General features: G+C 40.6%; 1 protein-coding gene across 2 annotated transcripts in view; it reads right to left on the reverse strand.

Moving 5' to 3' along the window:
* PCSK6 (proprotein convertase subtilisin/kexin type 6) overlaps positions 1 to 15,550 on the reverse strand; it is a 106,041-nt gene that overhangs the window by 9,801 nt on the left and 80,690 nt on the right. For both annotated transcript variants that reach the window (XM_033920860.1, XM_033920859.1), the window contains exons 14-18: positions 11,325 to 11,501; positions 6,869 to 6,971; positions 4,514 to 4,710; positions 3,316 to 3,403; positions 1,044 to 1,147 (exon numbers count right to left, since the gene is read on the reverse strand). In XM_033920860.1, the coding sequence (XP_033776751.1) occupies positions 1,044 to 1,147; positions 3,316 to 3,403; positions 4,514 to 4,710; positions 6,869 to 6,971; positions 11,325 to 11,501 (669 nt within the window). The remainder of the gene's footprint in view (positions 1 to 1,043; positions 1,148 to 3,315; positions 3,404 to 4,513; positions 4,711 to 6,868; positions 6,972 to 11,324; positions 11,502 to 15,550) is intronic.

The raw sequence follows: 15,550 nt of genomic DNA on the forward strand, positions 1-15,550 counted from the left end.
AAGCCCTAGTCGCTGGCAGCAGCGCTTCCCCCGTCCCCCCTAGCGTGCCCCCCCACCGATGCTTCCATCTCTTCCTCCCATGCGAACCCCGACCGCGAGTCGAAATAACTGGAAACAGACGGCTGTGTCAGCAGCAGAGGCTGGATCACGACCTGCCCTTCTCACGCCCGGCCATTCCGTTCTGTGTTGCTGATGACATCATCAGCGATGCGGCAGAGGAACGCTTAGACGTGAGAAGAGCAGGCCGCGATCCAGCCTGTGCTACTGACACTGCCGTTTGTTTCCAGGTATTTCGGCTGGTGGTCCGGGTTCACATGGGAGGGAGAGATGAAATGGTCAGCAGGGGGTGTGGGGTGTGCGGCGGCAGCGAGGAGGATGGGAGGGATAGAAAGATGCTGCACAGGGGGATGGGAGGAAGGGAGGGATAGAAGCTGCAAGGGTTCTGCTGCACAGGGGGATGGGAGAGAGGGATAGAAAGATACTGCACATGTGGGGGAGAGGAAGGAAATAGGAGGAATTGGGGTGGAGGAGAGGAAGAGAGAGATAATCATTGTACATGAAAAAAAATAAGACCTCCCCGAAAATAAGACCTAGTGCCTTTTTTTGGGCCCAAAATGAATAAAAGACAGTGTCTTATTTTCGGGAAAACACGGTATACACAGAAGGGCAGAAAAGCTTCATCAGGCAGGTATCAGACTACTGACCAGAGGCTTCTCTTCAAGCTCATTCCACAAACTTGGGCCAACACTGCAAAAGTTTATGAGCCTAAGATGTTCTATAGTCTACTGAAGTACAAAAAAAACCTCACGATAAAGAACTTACGTGTGGGGAAAAATTAGTATGAAACCCAATCTGTTGAAAAGAAATAGATTTGATATTGTAGATCTGTGTGTGTGTCTAATATATCTAAATAGTTATTTATGTATGTAGGTTTACTGTCATTTTCCTGCCAGAAGTAACAGCAGAGTTCATATTTCAGGTACTTTCATAGCAGGTAGAGCCACACTCGTATTGTGTTATCGCTATAAGAGGCCAACAATTACCTGTGCATGTCTGGCAAGTGGGATGGCAAGCTTCACACTTCATAGTCTCCAAACTTAAATACATGCTTTGGTCACATTCCTGAATGCACATGGCTCCTGCAAGACTGTCAAAGCAGCAAGAAATTGGATTATGGATCAGACAGAAAACACAAGGCCCATCTGTGTACACCACAGGATCTGATTTTTATCTATTAAACTATTATGAAATGTTTCCATCTGAAAACAATCAAAGACATTAAAGGAAAACCAGCAATTGTGCTTTGTTTTCTATTTCACATAAATTTAACTTTTGTGATGGATTTGGGGTTTTTTTTCCCCCTTTGTCGTTTCCATATTCTGCTGCTCCAATTTTGTCTTTTTATTTGTTGGGGCAGGGATATAAGTTTTTCAGGCTTTGGTGCTTTTGGTTCATAGTTTCTTTATCTGTGTTTTCTACATGTCTAGCGTTTTCTTCCTTTTGAAAAAGAGAGGAAGCAGAGTGAGGATTTATGGCGAACGTGTGGACTATGTGGATGAAGGATTTTGAGTGACTTGTGTGTTTTTGTTTTTATATTTTATGCACCTTATTGGGGATTTGGTCACACACAGTTTTGATGTCATCTGGTTAAGGACGCCTTTGCACTTTATGGGTTAATATCCCCCCCACACACACACACATACACCTCGCTTGCAATCTGTAAAGAGCCTACAAAGATCCATTTAGCTAAGTACTTTATTATTTTTTCAGTTATGATTTTAGGTGTTACGAGTACATTTACAATGGAGGCATGGAGGGCTTCTCTGGAATATTTGATCCCTTTGTCCCCTTATGTTGGAATACCCTTAGACTTTGCCATTTGAGAAACACACAAAGATATACGTTAGCCTTCCCTTCCTTTAAGAGAATTAAATCTGCTGGGAAGCTCAGTCGATCTTTTGTTTTCAGGTTTGTAGAGATCTGGAATGAACTTCCCGACTCCATTAGACTTTTAGGCCAGCTGCAATTATTTCGTAAATTCCTGAAAACTTTGTTGTTCTCGCAATTTTTAAATGGTTTAACTACAGCCTCAACAAAATGATAATATTGTAGTTATTTTTCTTATGTACTTTAATTTTTAATTCGTTCTTCCTTCTCCTATGTTTTCTGCTATATACTCTAGTCTTAATTACATATGAACCGGGAGATGACCCGGTCTATAAACCAAAGATTAGATTAGATTAGGGCTTGTGCATCTTATAGCATCTTATTAGGAGCTGAACATCTTATAGCCTTCCAGTGGCATTTTTGAATGTTCACGTCACTGAGCACATATTATTTAATTTATGTTAGATCATGTTTATTTAAATTCTCTAGTGTTAGGGGCAGGGAAAGATCCAAGCAATTTCCAGTTTCTCTTTTCAGCTGAATTTATGTGAAATAGAAAACAAGCACCATTCCAGAAGAGCTTAATAAGCAGGACTATCCACCCTGAACATACTATCACTACTGCTCTGAGTTACTCTTCTGCACTTCTTCTATGGATCGGGAACAACCGAGTCCACCGGTATCACAAGCCCTCTTGTGCTCTGCAAGTGAGATCATTAATGACATCACAGCCAATATGAACCAGTCACATCTGGAGTGGATATGACAATCTCTGACATGCTACCGGGGGACCTGTAGGAATCTTTAACAGTAAAACTGCCACCTGTGCCCTGCATTGCTGCTGCTGAAATACTGGAGATACACCAAATATATATAAGGCTTCCCCGTATACGCTCTCACACAAGGCAAGAATTTATTAGTTTCGATTACTCATTTGAAGAAAAAATAAGCTCAGAGACCCCGAGACCACTATAAAGGACAAACCCCAAATGTAGCCTCACCATCCAATCATAGCATATAATTCTTTGAATCTCGAGTGCTTGTACTATTCAATAAACAAAATTTCAAAAGAGTTCAATCACTTATCTGCTTGGAGGCTCAGATGTGATGTATCACGCTTCACCCCCTGTGTTGGAAATATTGGGGATAGACATATGGGATCTCTTAGAGAGAGGAATAGATAATGGTTACTGCGGATGGGCAGACTGGATGGGCCATTTGGCCTTTATCTGCCATCATGTTTCTATAACCATAAAGTTTTATGACCTCACAATGCAAGTGATGAGCCTTAGCCAATAGGGAGAGGAAGAGATAGTGCATGCTGCAGATGGGTCATTTGGCCTTTATCTGCCATGTTTCTATTATGACTTTGGGGGTACACTTGAATTGTCATTATGAGTTTGCTGGTTCAGGTGGAAATTGACCTACCTGAATCTGTCTTTGCAGGCAGTACATTTTTCTGCACTTCCAATACACTGTTTACAGTTCTGATGGCATTTCAGACAATGTTTCAGACCTTTGAAAAGAAACGAAAACCAGTGTTAATAGAACATTCATAGATAAGAGTGTTGCTCCACAGAATAGGGCTCTTTAAACAGGGGATATGATAAGTGGTGTGGGAAAGAGAAGCAGGGAATGGTTACTTTCTTTCTCCAACAATACTAGCAGCAGGGGACAACACCCCAAAAATAATTGCTGGTAGCTGACAAAAGAAATCCTAGAAAGTGTTTGTTCATGCTTAAAATCTGGAATTTACTGCCAGAGAGTATGGCCAAAACCAGTAATCTACTCGAGTTTAGAAAAAGGGTTTGGATAATTTTTCCAAAGAATAGGTCCATTAATTGTTTGGCTGGACAGTTCCAGATGTTTCCGCCTCTGGTTTCTAGGAGTGAGCAACATGAAATGGGGTTTTCCTTTTTTTTTTTAGGAGCTTATGGGAATTCCCAAGTCATCCAGACTGGAGATAAATGGAGTCACAATGTTGGGATCGATGGGACCATGAGTCTGATCCAATTTGGCATGTCTTATTTTTATGATTATGGAGGAGGCATCAGCAGAGTTTATGGGTTAATTAGTTTGTGGACTGAAAATCGCTGATTTGCTCTGCTCTAACCCTGCCTTAAACCACACACAAACTAGCCAGTTTCAGCAAAGGCAATTAGAGGGAATATTCAGGACCTGTTAAGGGCTGCTGAGAATCCCCAGATAGCTCATACAAGCAATAGCGTAGGAAGGGCGAGTGGCCACGTCGGTGTTGGCTCACCCTTTGACGTCACTTTCTAGGCGTGGGTCCCGGAAGCAACGTCAGAGAGAGCGCCGATGCCGAGCGGGCAGCGACCTCACGCTGGGGAAGTAAAAAAAAGGTAAGAGGGAAGGCAAGGGCACAGGGCAAGGAGAAGAGCGTGAGGGGAGGGCAGAAGAGGAAGAGGGGTGCTGTGCCCTTAGGAAGACGGCGCCTGGGATGGTCTGCCCCCCCTCTGAGTACGCCACTGCATACAAGCAATTAAAATAGCCAGAACACTTTGAATATTGACCTGATTTAACTAATCCGGGAGCAGACGGGTTCTCATTTGAAAGCAGGATTTTACCCCCTCCACAGGGTGCACAAAATCCTTTCTATTCTTACCTTCATCGGCGTAAAATCCAGCTGGACAGACCGTCCCACAGGTGTTTGCTTCTTGATGTAGGAACCAGCCTTTCTTGCAGGATGTACACTGGTTTTGGCTCCTGCCAAGGCAGGCTTCGCACCCTTTGTGACATCGCTTGCACCTTCTGGCCACCGTATCTGCCAAGAATCCGGGAGGACACATGCTCACACACTTCCTGTATTATAAGAAAGAAAAGACAGCGCACAGACAGCTCAGTACCTTCCGTTAGGAACAGTTCTAAACTAATATCATGCTCTTGATCTTAAATTAGGGACCTTACAATTAACAGGGGGGGGGGGGGTGGGGGGTGGATATTATTACCTGAATAAATGCTCACTTCTAAAATGCCATGCCCACTGTAGTTCTAAATGGCATGGCGGTATATCAAATTTTCAATAAGCCTGAAACTTGATTAGCCAGCCTGCTGCCAAAGACACTTCTTCCCTTCTTTGATAGATGCATGCCATCCCTTGGAAAATCATCCCATGGTCCAGGAAGCCAAAACACCATCCACGTAGCCACGCATTCATCTCCAGGATGTGTGCTTCTCTGCCCTGGCCTTTATCCTCGATAGGGAGGACGGACAAGAATACCACCTGCGCACCTGACTGCTTCACCTTTTCTCCCAGAGCCCGAAGTCACTTTTGATGCGTTCGCAGGGGTACCTGGGAGTATCATTAGTGCCAACGTGAATGAGCAGCATCGGATAATAATCATCAGGCTTGATGAGTTTCGGGAAGCTCTCCGTAACATCTTAGATTATGGGACTAGGCAGACAGCATATCTCCTAGGACATCATGTCTGATCTGCAGATGGACGCTTCTCTACCCCTCAGAAGGGAATCACCAGCCACCACTACCTTCCACCTCCTAGTGGTCACGGATCCAGTCATTTCTGGGATGTCAAGCTTTAGTCCTTCCTCTCCCTGGGATGTTCTCATCTCCTCCACTTCCAGGGCTGCATACCAGTTCAAGAGCAGGTGGAGACAGGGTTCCGTAATCTGAGTCCAGCTGTCTTCCCTCAGCACAGCCTCTTTTTCCCCACAGCTGGAACTCTTTGACGCCTCATGAACTATTTAATCGATGTACTTCTCCTTCTCACGGATGCTTCTCAGTCTTGCCACCTCCTCTCTCAGTTCCTTTACTTCCTTCATGAGAGATTCAAGCTGAAGAAAGCTTGCATATGGAACCACTCCTGCTTGCATAACACTTTCTGCCTGCACAGAGACAGAAGCTGTAACTTGAGCAGCAGTTTTGGTGACATGATGTTTCCCAGCCATATTGTGGTTGCAGAAGTACTTACACCTGGAAGAAAAAAAGAGCAGAAAAATCCTACCAAAGCAATGCCCTGTTCCTGGTTGGCTGAAGAGCCTATAAATCAAAAATCTTCACCTTGGGATGGGCGGGAGGGAATTAACACCAAATAGAGAATTTCCTCAACAGCTATTTGTGCCCAAATCTGATCTTATGCCCTGAAATACAACCTAAAATACTGATCTAGACAAAAACACTTTTTTGTATCAAACCCTGGCAGAGAATCTAAAGTCTATACTGTCGCCTAACTGATTTTGCTGAGCTAAAAAAAAAGAGAACTAGAATGATAGCTCAGTGAAGCTGAGCTAGGGGCAGTCAACACATCTGACACAGGAAAAGCCCCCATAAAAAAAATATTAGCAGCCATTCTTATAGAGTTGCCAGCCGGCTTCATCTTTCTTCTGACAGTGGATCCAGTTCTGGTTTTATCCCAATACATGCAGGGGTTTACAGAAAACAGGTTCTAACTCAATATGTGTAATGGGGTTACAATCAGACTAGATTAGCCTGGTGGGAAAGCTCAAATCTGGCACCCCCACAATTTCTGTAGATCTATTTCTATCCAATATCCTGGAGGTCTGATGGGGGATGTCAGTCTTTGGGGAGTGTGTGGTGTGGTGGTTAGAGCTACAGCCTGAGCACCCTGAAGTTGTGGGTTCAAATCCCATGCTGCTCCTTGTGATCCTGGGCAAGTCACTTAATCCCCCATTGACAGACAAGGAAAAATACTTGAGTACCTGAATGTAAACCACTTAGGTTATAAGTGGTATATAAATACTAAAATTAAATAAAATTAAAAAAAAAATTCCCTCCAGCCCTACGAGAAACAAAGATTCTTTTCTAGGGCATGTCAGTCCCACTGCTGAGCGCTTTAGTCATCTTCTGTAGTGGCAGTGGAGAATGAGAGTCACAATTTTGAATACTGACTAAAACTTATAAAACCAACCAACCAACTACCTCTATCTACAGAGGGAGAAAACAAAACGATCCAGAGAGAGAGAGACGTTGCTAGCGTGTTACCTGCCGCTTTTGGCACTGCCCAGACTGAAATGGACACAGTTCAGACACTGATCAGCCCCGGGGCCATCACAGCCTTGGTCGCCACATTCAGGGTGACAAGGACCTTGGAGAAAGAGAGACAGACATCCCGTAAAAATCTATGAGCAGCACAGGCTCAACGACACAAAGCTATCCTTGCAAAGTGGAAAAGCAGAATTCCCAGGGGTGGGGTGGGGTGCTCCAACCCCCCCACCACCCAATACCTACACAGCACACTATAGCAAATATTAAACTTTACTAATTCCACACACAGTTGGGAAAGGCTTGGAAATATGTTTATGTTATTTCTCATCGTCATTTGTATCCTGTACGGCAGCCATAAACACAGCAGAGTGATGCAACACACTTTATTACAGGGCATGGTAACACTGGCATTGTTTTGGGGTTTGTTTTTTTTAACTACTGTAAACCGCATAGAACACTACGGCCTTGCGGTATATAAATTGATTATTATTATGAAACTGGATTAAAAAAGCGAACTCCATTTCAACTCCATGAGAGAACAGTTAGGAAAAATTAACTTTAAAATATTTACCAATTATTGAAAGAGAAAATCTGAGAAAACTGAAAAGCAGAATATACACATGTCCAGACCCCCTCCAAAAATACTCTTTCGAAATGCGAGGGCTGAATGAAAAGTAATGAGATTCCAAGAAGTAGACGTGGCAGCACTGTGCTGGTTCCTGTGAAGCTCCTACATCGACGATTCCGAACCTGCAGTTGGGACGGTCGTAATCTTCATCGTTGGGTTACAGCGAGAGGAAGAACTTTGTACATTTCGCCATAGTAGCAGATGAGGAAAGTTTAACACAAAATTCAATCACACACCCATGGCGTTCTTTCACAGACACGTCTTCCTCGTCTGCCAATGCAAAACGAACACCGTTCTTCCTCTTGGGGTGACCCAACAATGAAGACTACGGCAGTCCAACTGCAGGTTCAGAAACGTTGATGTAGGAGCTTCAGAAGAACCAGCATAGCAATGCCACGCCTGCTTCTCGGAAAGAAAAACTGAGGCAGTCTCATTACTTTTCAATCATTCATCGTATTTTACAATTATTTATATATTTGGTGTGACCTTTGAAAATACATTAGTATACTGAATTTGTTTTTCTTAGTTAATTCATGACTTGTATTCATAGTGTCCCCCCTCCTCCAATCTCGACACATTCACAAAGTCTTCAATGCCACTGAGCTGTTGGCTCAATGAATTCCGAATGTTTCATTAACTAAGAGCTCAACCGTTTTGCAAGATCAATGCACTGGAGCTCCATCCTGTTGAGAAATGAAGTATTCAGTAATGTCTTAAATTTGAGACAGAGGTTTCTGCTGCAGTAGGACATCATTAGGTTACTTGGAAAAATGTTGGAGGTCCTGTTATTTCCGGACACTGTATACATCAGATTTTAAGGAAATGTAAAGAAAACAGAATGTATCAGCAATTTTCATTCTAGAAACAACCAGCGGTGCTTACACTGGAAAGCTTATTCAGGTCCTCAAACAAAACATCTCACCATTTCTGAGAAAAGAATTTCATGAAAAACACAGAGACATGAATAATGAGGTCATTAGCCAGGCAACAACTTACTGCCGTTGTACGTGTCCATTGAATTCACCCTTTACAAAAATAACACAATGCAGTTTTGATATACAGATCGTTGATGGGCGATTCGTGGTCGAGTTTTGCCGAGTGACTGATTCACTACAGATTCAGAATGCAAACGATCTGATGGGACGGATCGCTGTAGACGCATGCGCAGATTATCCTTGTTGGCTGTAGAGGCCATTTGCGCTTGCCCTTCGCACAAGCGAGCTGAAAATAAAGGGGGAGGGGTGGCTGCAGTTTACTTGTTGGCCCTACGAGTGGGCATTTTAAAAGGAATTATTTTTGTGCAGCCAGATTATGGAACAGAACACGCTTTAAACCCATGGGTTAAAACCACGGGTTAGCACTGCGCTTTTTGCAGAATAGAAGGGAGTTCGTATGCATATGTACAGATATTTTACAGTTTTATATTTTGATGGTTGGGGTTGTAACCTCGATACTGGGATTTCAGGGCGGCAGAGAGCAGGAGAGTCGGCAAGGACAGTAAGCGACTGGCCCTCAGCAGTCGCTTCATTTCGGATCGGCAAATCCAACCGGTGTTTCTTCTTCTGCTTAGTGAATCGATGGCTTCCTACTTATGCGTGCCATTTCCCCTCATTTGCATGGGCGGATTGGATCGGGTGGGAGATCGATTGGGCAGAAGCTTCGTGAATCGGGTCGGGACACGATCGCAAACTGGTCGGGACACGATTGGCGAGTTTAGTGAATCTAGGCTGCAAATCAGGTCATTTACCTGAGGCTCCACTGACAAAAGATGAGTCAAAGAGCATTCCCATTACTTTAGATGTCTTCTCAGGTTTAAAATAAGTACCTTCCGCACTCAAAAATGAATTAGGAATATTGTTAGAATTCACACTGAACCATAAGATACTACTTCTGCTATGATCATTTCTATAGCGCTAAGGTGTACATAGTGTTGTACTTCTGTCCCTAGTGGGCTCACAATCTAAGGTTTTTTAGGTTTTGTTTTGCACCTGGGCAACTGAGGATTAGGTGACACCCTATCATTTATTCAATTGATCCTTGAGGTTGTTGAAATATGGATGAAGGATTTCAGGTTAAAGCTTAATCCAGATAATACAACATTTTTCTTGGCTTCTCCATCCGATACAATGAAAGACGACTCAATAAGACTGAATGGCACAACTTATTCTATCCTGTAAAAATCTTGGGAATATATTTTGATCGAATACTCTCTTTTGATTTCCACATTAACTCTCCAGTTAGGAAATCTTTTTCCTTACTATGGAAACTAAGAACAATTAAGTCCTATTTCAACTTTTTCTCATTTAGACTGCTGGTTCAATCTCTTGTTCTCAGTACATTAGATTATTGTAATATGCCCTATCTTTCAGATATCCAAGAAAAATCTAAAAAGGTTGTGTGTTTGATTTTTGGACTAAAATGATCCGATCACATGATGGAGTTTACATTACATTATATTACATTAGGGATTTCTATTCCGCTATTACCTTGCAGTTCAAGGTGGATTACAAATGAATTATCCAAGATGTATTACAACAAGAACTTACAAAAAAAAAAAAAAAATTTGGTCATTTTCAAAAAGAGTAAGAAATGGGTAAGGTTATTTGTTTGGGGTAGTTGGCTTTAGTGAGAGGTAGAGTTTGAGACTTGCGGTATTATTTATTTTTTCAGAGTTTTCTTGAAGAGTATGGTCTTTATTTCTTTTCTAAAAGTCTTGTAGTCGAGGGATGCCGTCTTCAGATTGGCGATTTGGTTGTCTAGTTTGGCTGTTTGAGTGGCAAGGAGGCCATCATATAGTTTTTTCCGTTTGACCTCCTTAATTGGGGGGTATGAGAATGGGGTGTGAGTTTTCCTATATCTGGTTGCGGTGTTGTGGATGAGGCGATTATTCAGGTAGTTTGGACTGTCTTAAATAGTAGGCAGTAGAATTTAAATTGTATTCTTGCTGGGATTGGAAGCCAGTGCGATTGGAGATCATGTTTCTTTAATGAGTAGATGAGTCTTAGTGCTGTGTTTTGGATAGTTTGTAGTTGTTTTGTTATGGTTGTAGGGCATGGGAGGTGGAGGAAATTACAGTAGTCAAGTAGGCCTAGTATTAAGGACTGAACTATGAGCTGGAATTGAGTTTTCTCGAAGAATTTCCGAACTTGTCTTAAGTTTCTCATGACTAAGAATGACTTTTGTATTGTTTTATTGATTTGCGGTTGCATGGTACAGCATCTGTCGATAGTTATTCCTAGCAGTTTTAGGGTGGTTTGTATGGGGTAGTTGATTGCGTTATCATAAACTGCACTGGCTGCCAATAGAGACAAGAGTGATTTTTAAGTCTGGCTGTATCTTGTTTCAAGGCTCTCAGTGGGTTATTACCCAGTTATTTCATGGATCATTTTAAATTTGCCAATAGAAAACATCTATGTGATCTTCAGCTCTTTGATTTTCCTTCTGTAAAAGGATGTGTGTATAAACGCTTCTTTAGTAATATCTTAGCGTATCTGGCAGTATTACGGGATAAACAAATTAATCTGTATCTTTCTATCTCTACTTCTTATTTGGCATTTAGAAAATTTATGAAGACTGATCTAGTTGGTAAATATTTTAATTAATTAATTGTGTTTATACCGTGTATACTTGTATTTAAATTTTTTTAGCCGCACAGAACCGCAATGTTGCTGCGGTATATATGAAATTTTGTTCTCCACCCCCCCAAACTAACCAGGATCAGAACCCACTACATTAACCCCTAGGCTACCCTTATTTTTGTAGAGGAATGGAGAGTGGAATCATTCCACACCACAGGTGAGAGATAGAACGGTGTTTTGCTCTTACCCAAGTAATCCTCCTCCTCCTCCGTCAACTCCAAGTGACTCTGATACAAGGCAGCTCTGGAAGCCTCCATGTCCATGCCAGACTCCTGTACTTTGGACTGGGAGTGATGTGGATTCAGGGTGCTGAAAGGGGGTTTAGCTGTTCCATATAGAATCAAAGTCCACTCTTTCAGCTTCCCTGAAAAACAGCAAAATTGCACACAGGGAATAAGTTACTATTTTGAACAGCTGGTGCATGAGACTTAAATTCAAACATGTAACAACTGTGGCTCTGAACTGCATCAAGGAACTTCAGCAGGTTTGGTTTTCAGGGTGACCAAGATATGCAAATGAGCTTGAGCTATATGCAAACATATTTCCTAAATATTCACCAGGTATATAGTAAAAGCCAGATCTGTATGTTTCTACTGAGTGTCAGATCTGAAGGGCCCAGGTTCTAGAAGTAGTGGTTCCCAATCCTGTCCTGGAGGACCACCAGCCAGTCAGGTTTTCAGGATAGACCTAATGAATATACATGGCGCAGATTTGCATGCCAGTCACCTCCATTATTTCCAAATCTCTCTTATGCATATTCATTAGGGCTGTCCTCCAGGACAGGGTTGGGAACCACTGTTCTAGAGGTTCAAAATTATTAATGCAAATTTTTATCATCATATTAAGCTGGATTTTTGTTCTGTGTTGCAGCTGTGTAAATGGTAAGTAAAGATCTACCAGTAGCATTTCATGCAGTTTTTACTGACTCATGTTAACAAACGCTGTTCTAGAAAACCTCACAAACGGCAGTCAGCAGAAATAGGAGGTCAGGGTGAGGTAAACAGGAATTACACGGCTGGAAAAAAAATGACTCCCAAAATGCTTTTTCAAGCACTCGAAGCTGCAATTCAAGAGTACCTCGGAGAAACACTTCCTCAAAAGAATAATTTTACATTGTCCTCTTCTCATAAGAAAATAAAATTCCTCAAAAACATATTTACTTTGTAAAACTTGAATAACTCTTGCTAGAAAATGAGTATTTTCTAAAAGTGCTCATCTTTCCCATAAATAATGGGCAAAAGGATCAATTATCTCTAGGTTACAGAGCCCGGTGGCATAGTACCGTATTGCAATGCATGACATTTGAAGAGTTTGACTTGAGATGTTATTATTTAGCTTTCTAATTCCAAGCCCTTAGCCTTAAGGTGTTCATAACATTTCAAATAATACAATTTGTGGAGACAGGAAGGTACAGAGGGGATATACTGAACTTCATGGATCCTCCGTCTCTTCCCTTACTCAGAGTCCTAATCATTAGACCTAATGTGTCATGCCTCATTAAAAAAATGACAGAATATTTCTTATTTTTCTGCTTGCACAAAAAAAACCACCCCTCAGCAGAATTAAATGCAGGATAAACTTTGTCATTAGGCAAACTAACAAGGTCTTTTTTGCTAACAATTAGTGTATGTTATCTGCAGCAGGGCCCACATGCTAATCTTCTAATTAAAGACCCCCTAAGTTATCAAGGGTGGCTGATTCAGGGAGGAACCAAAAAGTAACTGCAGTCAAACACACAGAAGGACAGCCAGAAAACTAAAAAAAAAAACCAAAACAGTCAAGAAAACATTCTCAAATGCTCCTGTTATCAGGGAGTGTGCGTAATTTTCAAAGAGCCCACCATTCACTCACATTTTTACAGGATTGTTCTGGGATGGGAGAAGTTGGGATAATCAAGGCTATTGAGTTTAATTATGAAAATCTCAGGGGGCTCCCAATTCAATTTTAAACTACCTTTGGGTAGTTGAAGGAGAGCCATAGGGAGATCTCCCTCCCTTAGTTGATTATCATGATAAAGATTGTCTAAGGTAAATAAACCCGAAGAATACCAGAAATAAGTCTTGTGTCCTGAGACGCTTTCAGCGAAACACAGTCTGGTATAGAGCAAGGCTGGTTTCAGCTGTTACAAAGACTAATTTTAAACGAGGATGCAAGATCTCAGGAAGATTTATTTCATCATAAACACGGCTGTATAAAGAAGATTTGAAATACACTATTTCATGATAAAATGCAATTATTTGTGGACGCCTTTTTCTAGCCAATAATTTGTTTCTCTGGTATAATTGATGAATTATTCATGATCTCTTTATATGAGCTTTGGTGTTAGTTTGCAGATATGATCTATGACGATTGTTTGTGTGTTTGTCTTATGTTTTTTTAATAATTTTATGTATGTAAATTATGTCAACCGTTTAGTGCTAAACGGTATAGAAATTTTTTTAATAAATAAATAAATAGTATCAGACTGAGTTTTATTTACTTTTTAGGTGCTCTTATCGGGGGTGTGGGTTGTGTTTGTATCATTTGTATCGAAATAAAATTATTCTATTTCTGTGGTTAAAATTGAAATGGTTTAATAAGCAATTGGCTTCATTATTATACGCAAACGTTTGAATTAGAAGCATGGTATAGTATTTATAATTTCCAATACTTGGTTTGTGTTTTGGAACCCATAACACAAAAATCCACTTGTATACTGCTATATCTTTCAGTTCAAAGTGGTTTACAGAGTAAAGAAAGTTGCACAAACATGACAAATTATAAACTCATTCGTAAAATTTATCAAATAAGTGTGTCTTCAGCATCTTTCTAAAGACCTGATAAGAACCAGAATTCTGTATTAGTTTACCAAAACTCTTATCCAAAGACGCTGATAGGCTAGAATTCTTTGAAAAAAACGCTTGTAGGCACAACCTTTTTCTGAAGGAAATGTAAATATACAGTGATATCACAGCTTACACAGTGATAATTTTCTATCAGTAAATTTGAAATGATCGATAAAAGTCATTTGGCAAAAGGCCATACAGCATTTTAAAACAGAAACATCCCATTTTAAAGAGTATCCATGCCTCGACTGAGCCAATGCAACATCCGATAATACTTAGGGACTCTTTTACAAAGCCATGCAGTAACAGCCTCGAAGCCCTTAAAAATTAATTGAACAGCTGTATTCTGGATAAGCTGCAGTCTTTTGATATTCCTTTTATGGGAGGCTAAATAGATGATATTACAGTAGTCTAAAAGACTTATTATCAGAGAGTGTACAAAAAGTCTAAATGCAGAAGGATCAAAATAAGCTCCGATTGTCCTAAGCTTCCAAAACATGAAATAGCCTTTCTTAACCAAAGAATTTGTTTGTGCATCTAGAGTCAAACTGCGATCCAAGAGGATGCCCAAAATTTTAATTTTGGGAGCAATAGGATGACTAATTCCATTCCGTATTAATTTGTCCTCTTGGATTTTATTATGGGGAGAGACCAAAAAAATTTTTTTTTTATTTTCTCTGCATTAAGTTCAATTTAAAATCTCTCATCCAGATTTCCATTGTCTCCATAATAGCTGTTAAAATTTGCAAAGTATCTGATGATAGAGAAGTAACAGGAAGCAACTATTGTTATGTTGTCTGCATAATTGAGGGGAGATGCAAAGCTCATAATTCACCAAGACATCCAATATCCTTGCACTAGCTTCACTTAGAAGGGTGAAATGAATTCTAATTCTTGGAATTCTAAAAATGCAATGCGTTAGAATAATAATTCAGTTTTGAGTCAGTGATTCAAATGAAAGTTAACTGAATTTGAGATATGGAGTCATCATGAAAGTGTGTTAAAAATACAGTAGTAAAGATGCCATGCACAGTGAAAAATCAACAAAATGTGACCAGTTTACAGCGACTATATCCACCAAGTAGTGAGGCCAGACCTGACTTTCCTTAAATATTCAAGAAGCGTCTTAGTGCTGTTTTTTATTCTACAAAGCTAAAAGAAAATATTTCTGGTAAAATTATTCAGAGACATCATTAGACCATTTTCTTGTTTGTTTTTTTTTGGACTGCAGCGTTTGAAGAAAAGGACCCAGTCAAATAAGTTTGTAAGAAAGTGTCAGGGAACAAATTCATGAGAAACACCAACTTGCAATATTCATGATGACTACAAGATGGCACCACTGTCCCATAAAAATGTAGGATTTGCTTTAGAACTACCCTAGATGTCAATTGAAAGACTAGTAACTTGACGCTATCTACCCTTTTAGTTTTGCTCATGCTGAGAAGAGGCCAGGGGATTTACTGTTTGGTTCTGAAAAAGCACAATGGATATTTGTAAGATAAACTGACTTATCCTTCCATAACCTGTTGCCATCTAGTTTGCTCTGCCTTGCATTTATCATCATATTGGATATTTTCTTATCTTTTAA

Source organism: Geotrypetes seraphini, chromosome 14, assembly GCF_902459505.1.
Source record: "Geotrypetes seraphini chromosome 14, aGeoSer1.1, whole genome shotgun sequence".
NCBI lineage: Eukaryota > Metazoa > Chordata > Amphibia > Gymnophiona > Dermophiidae > Geotrypetes > Geotrypetes seraphini.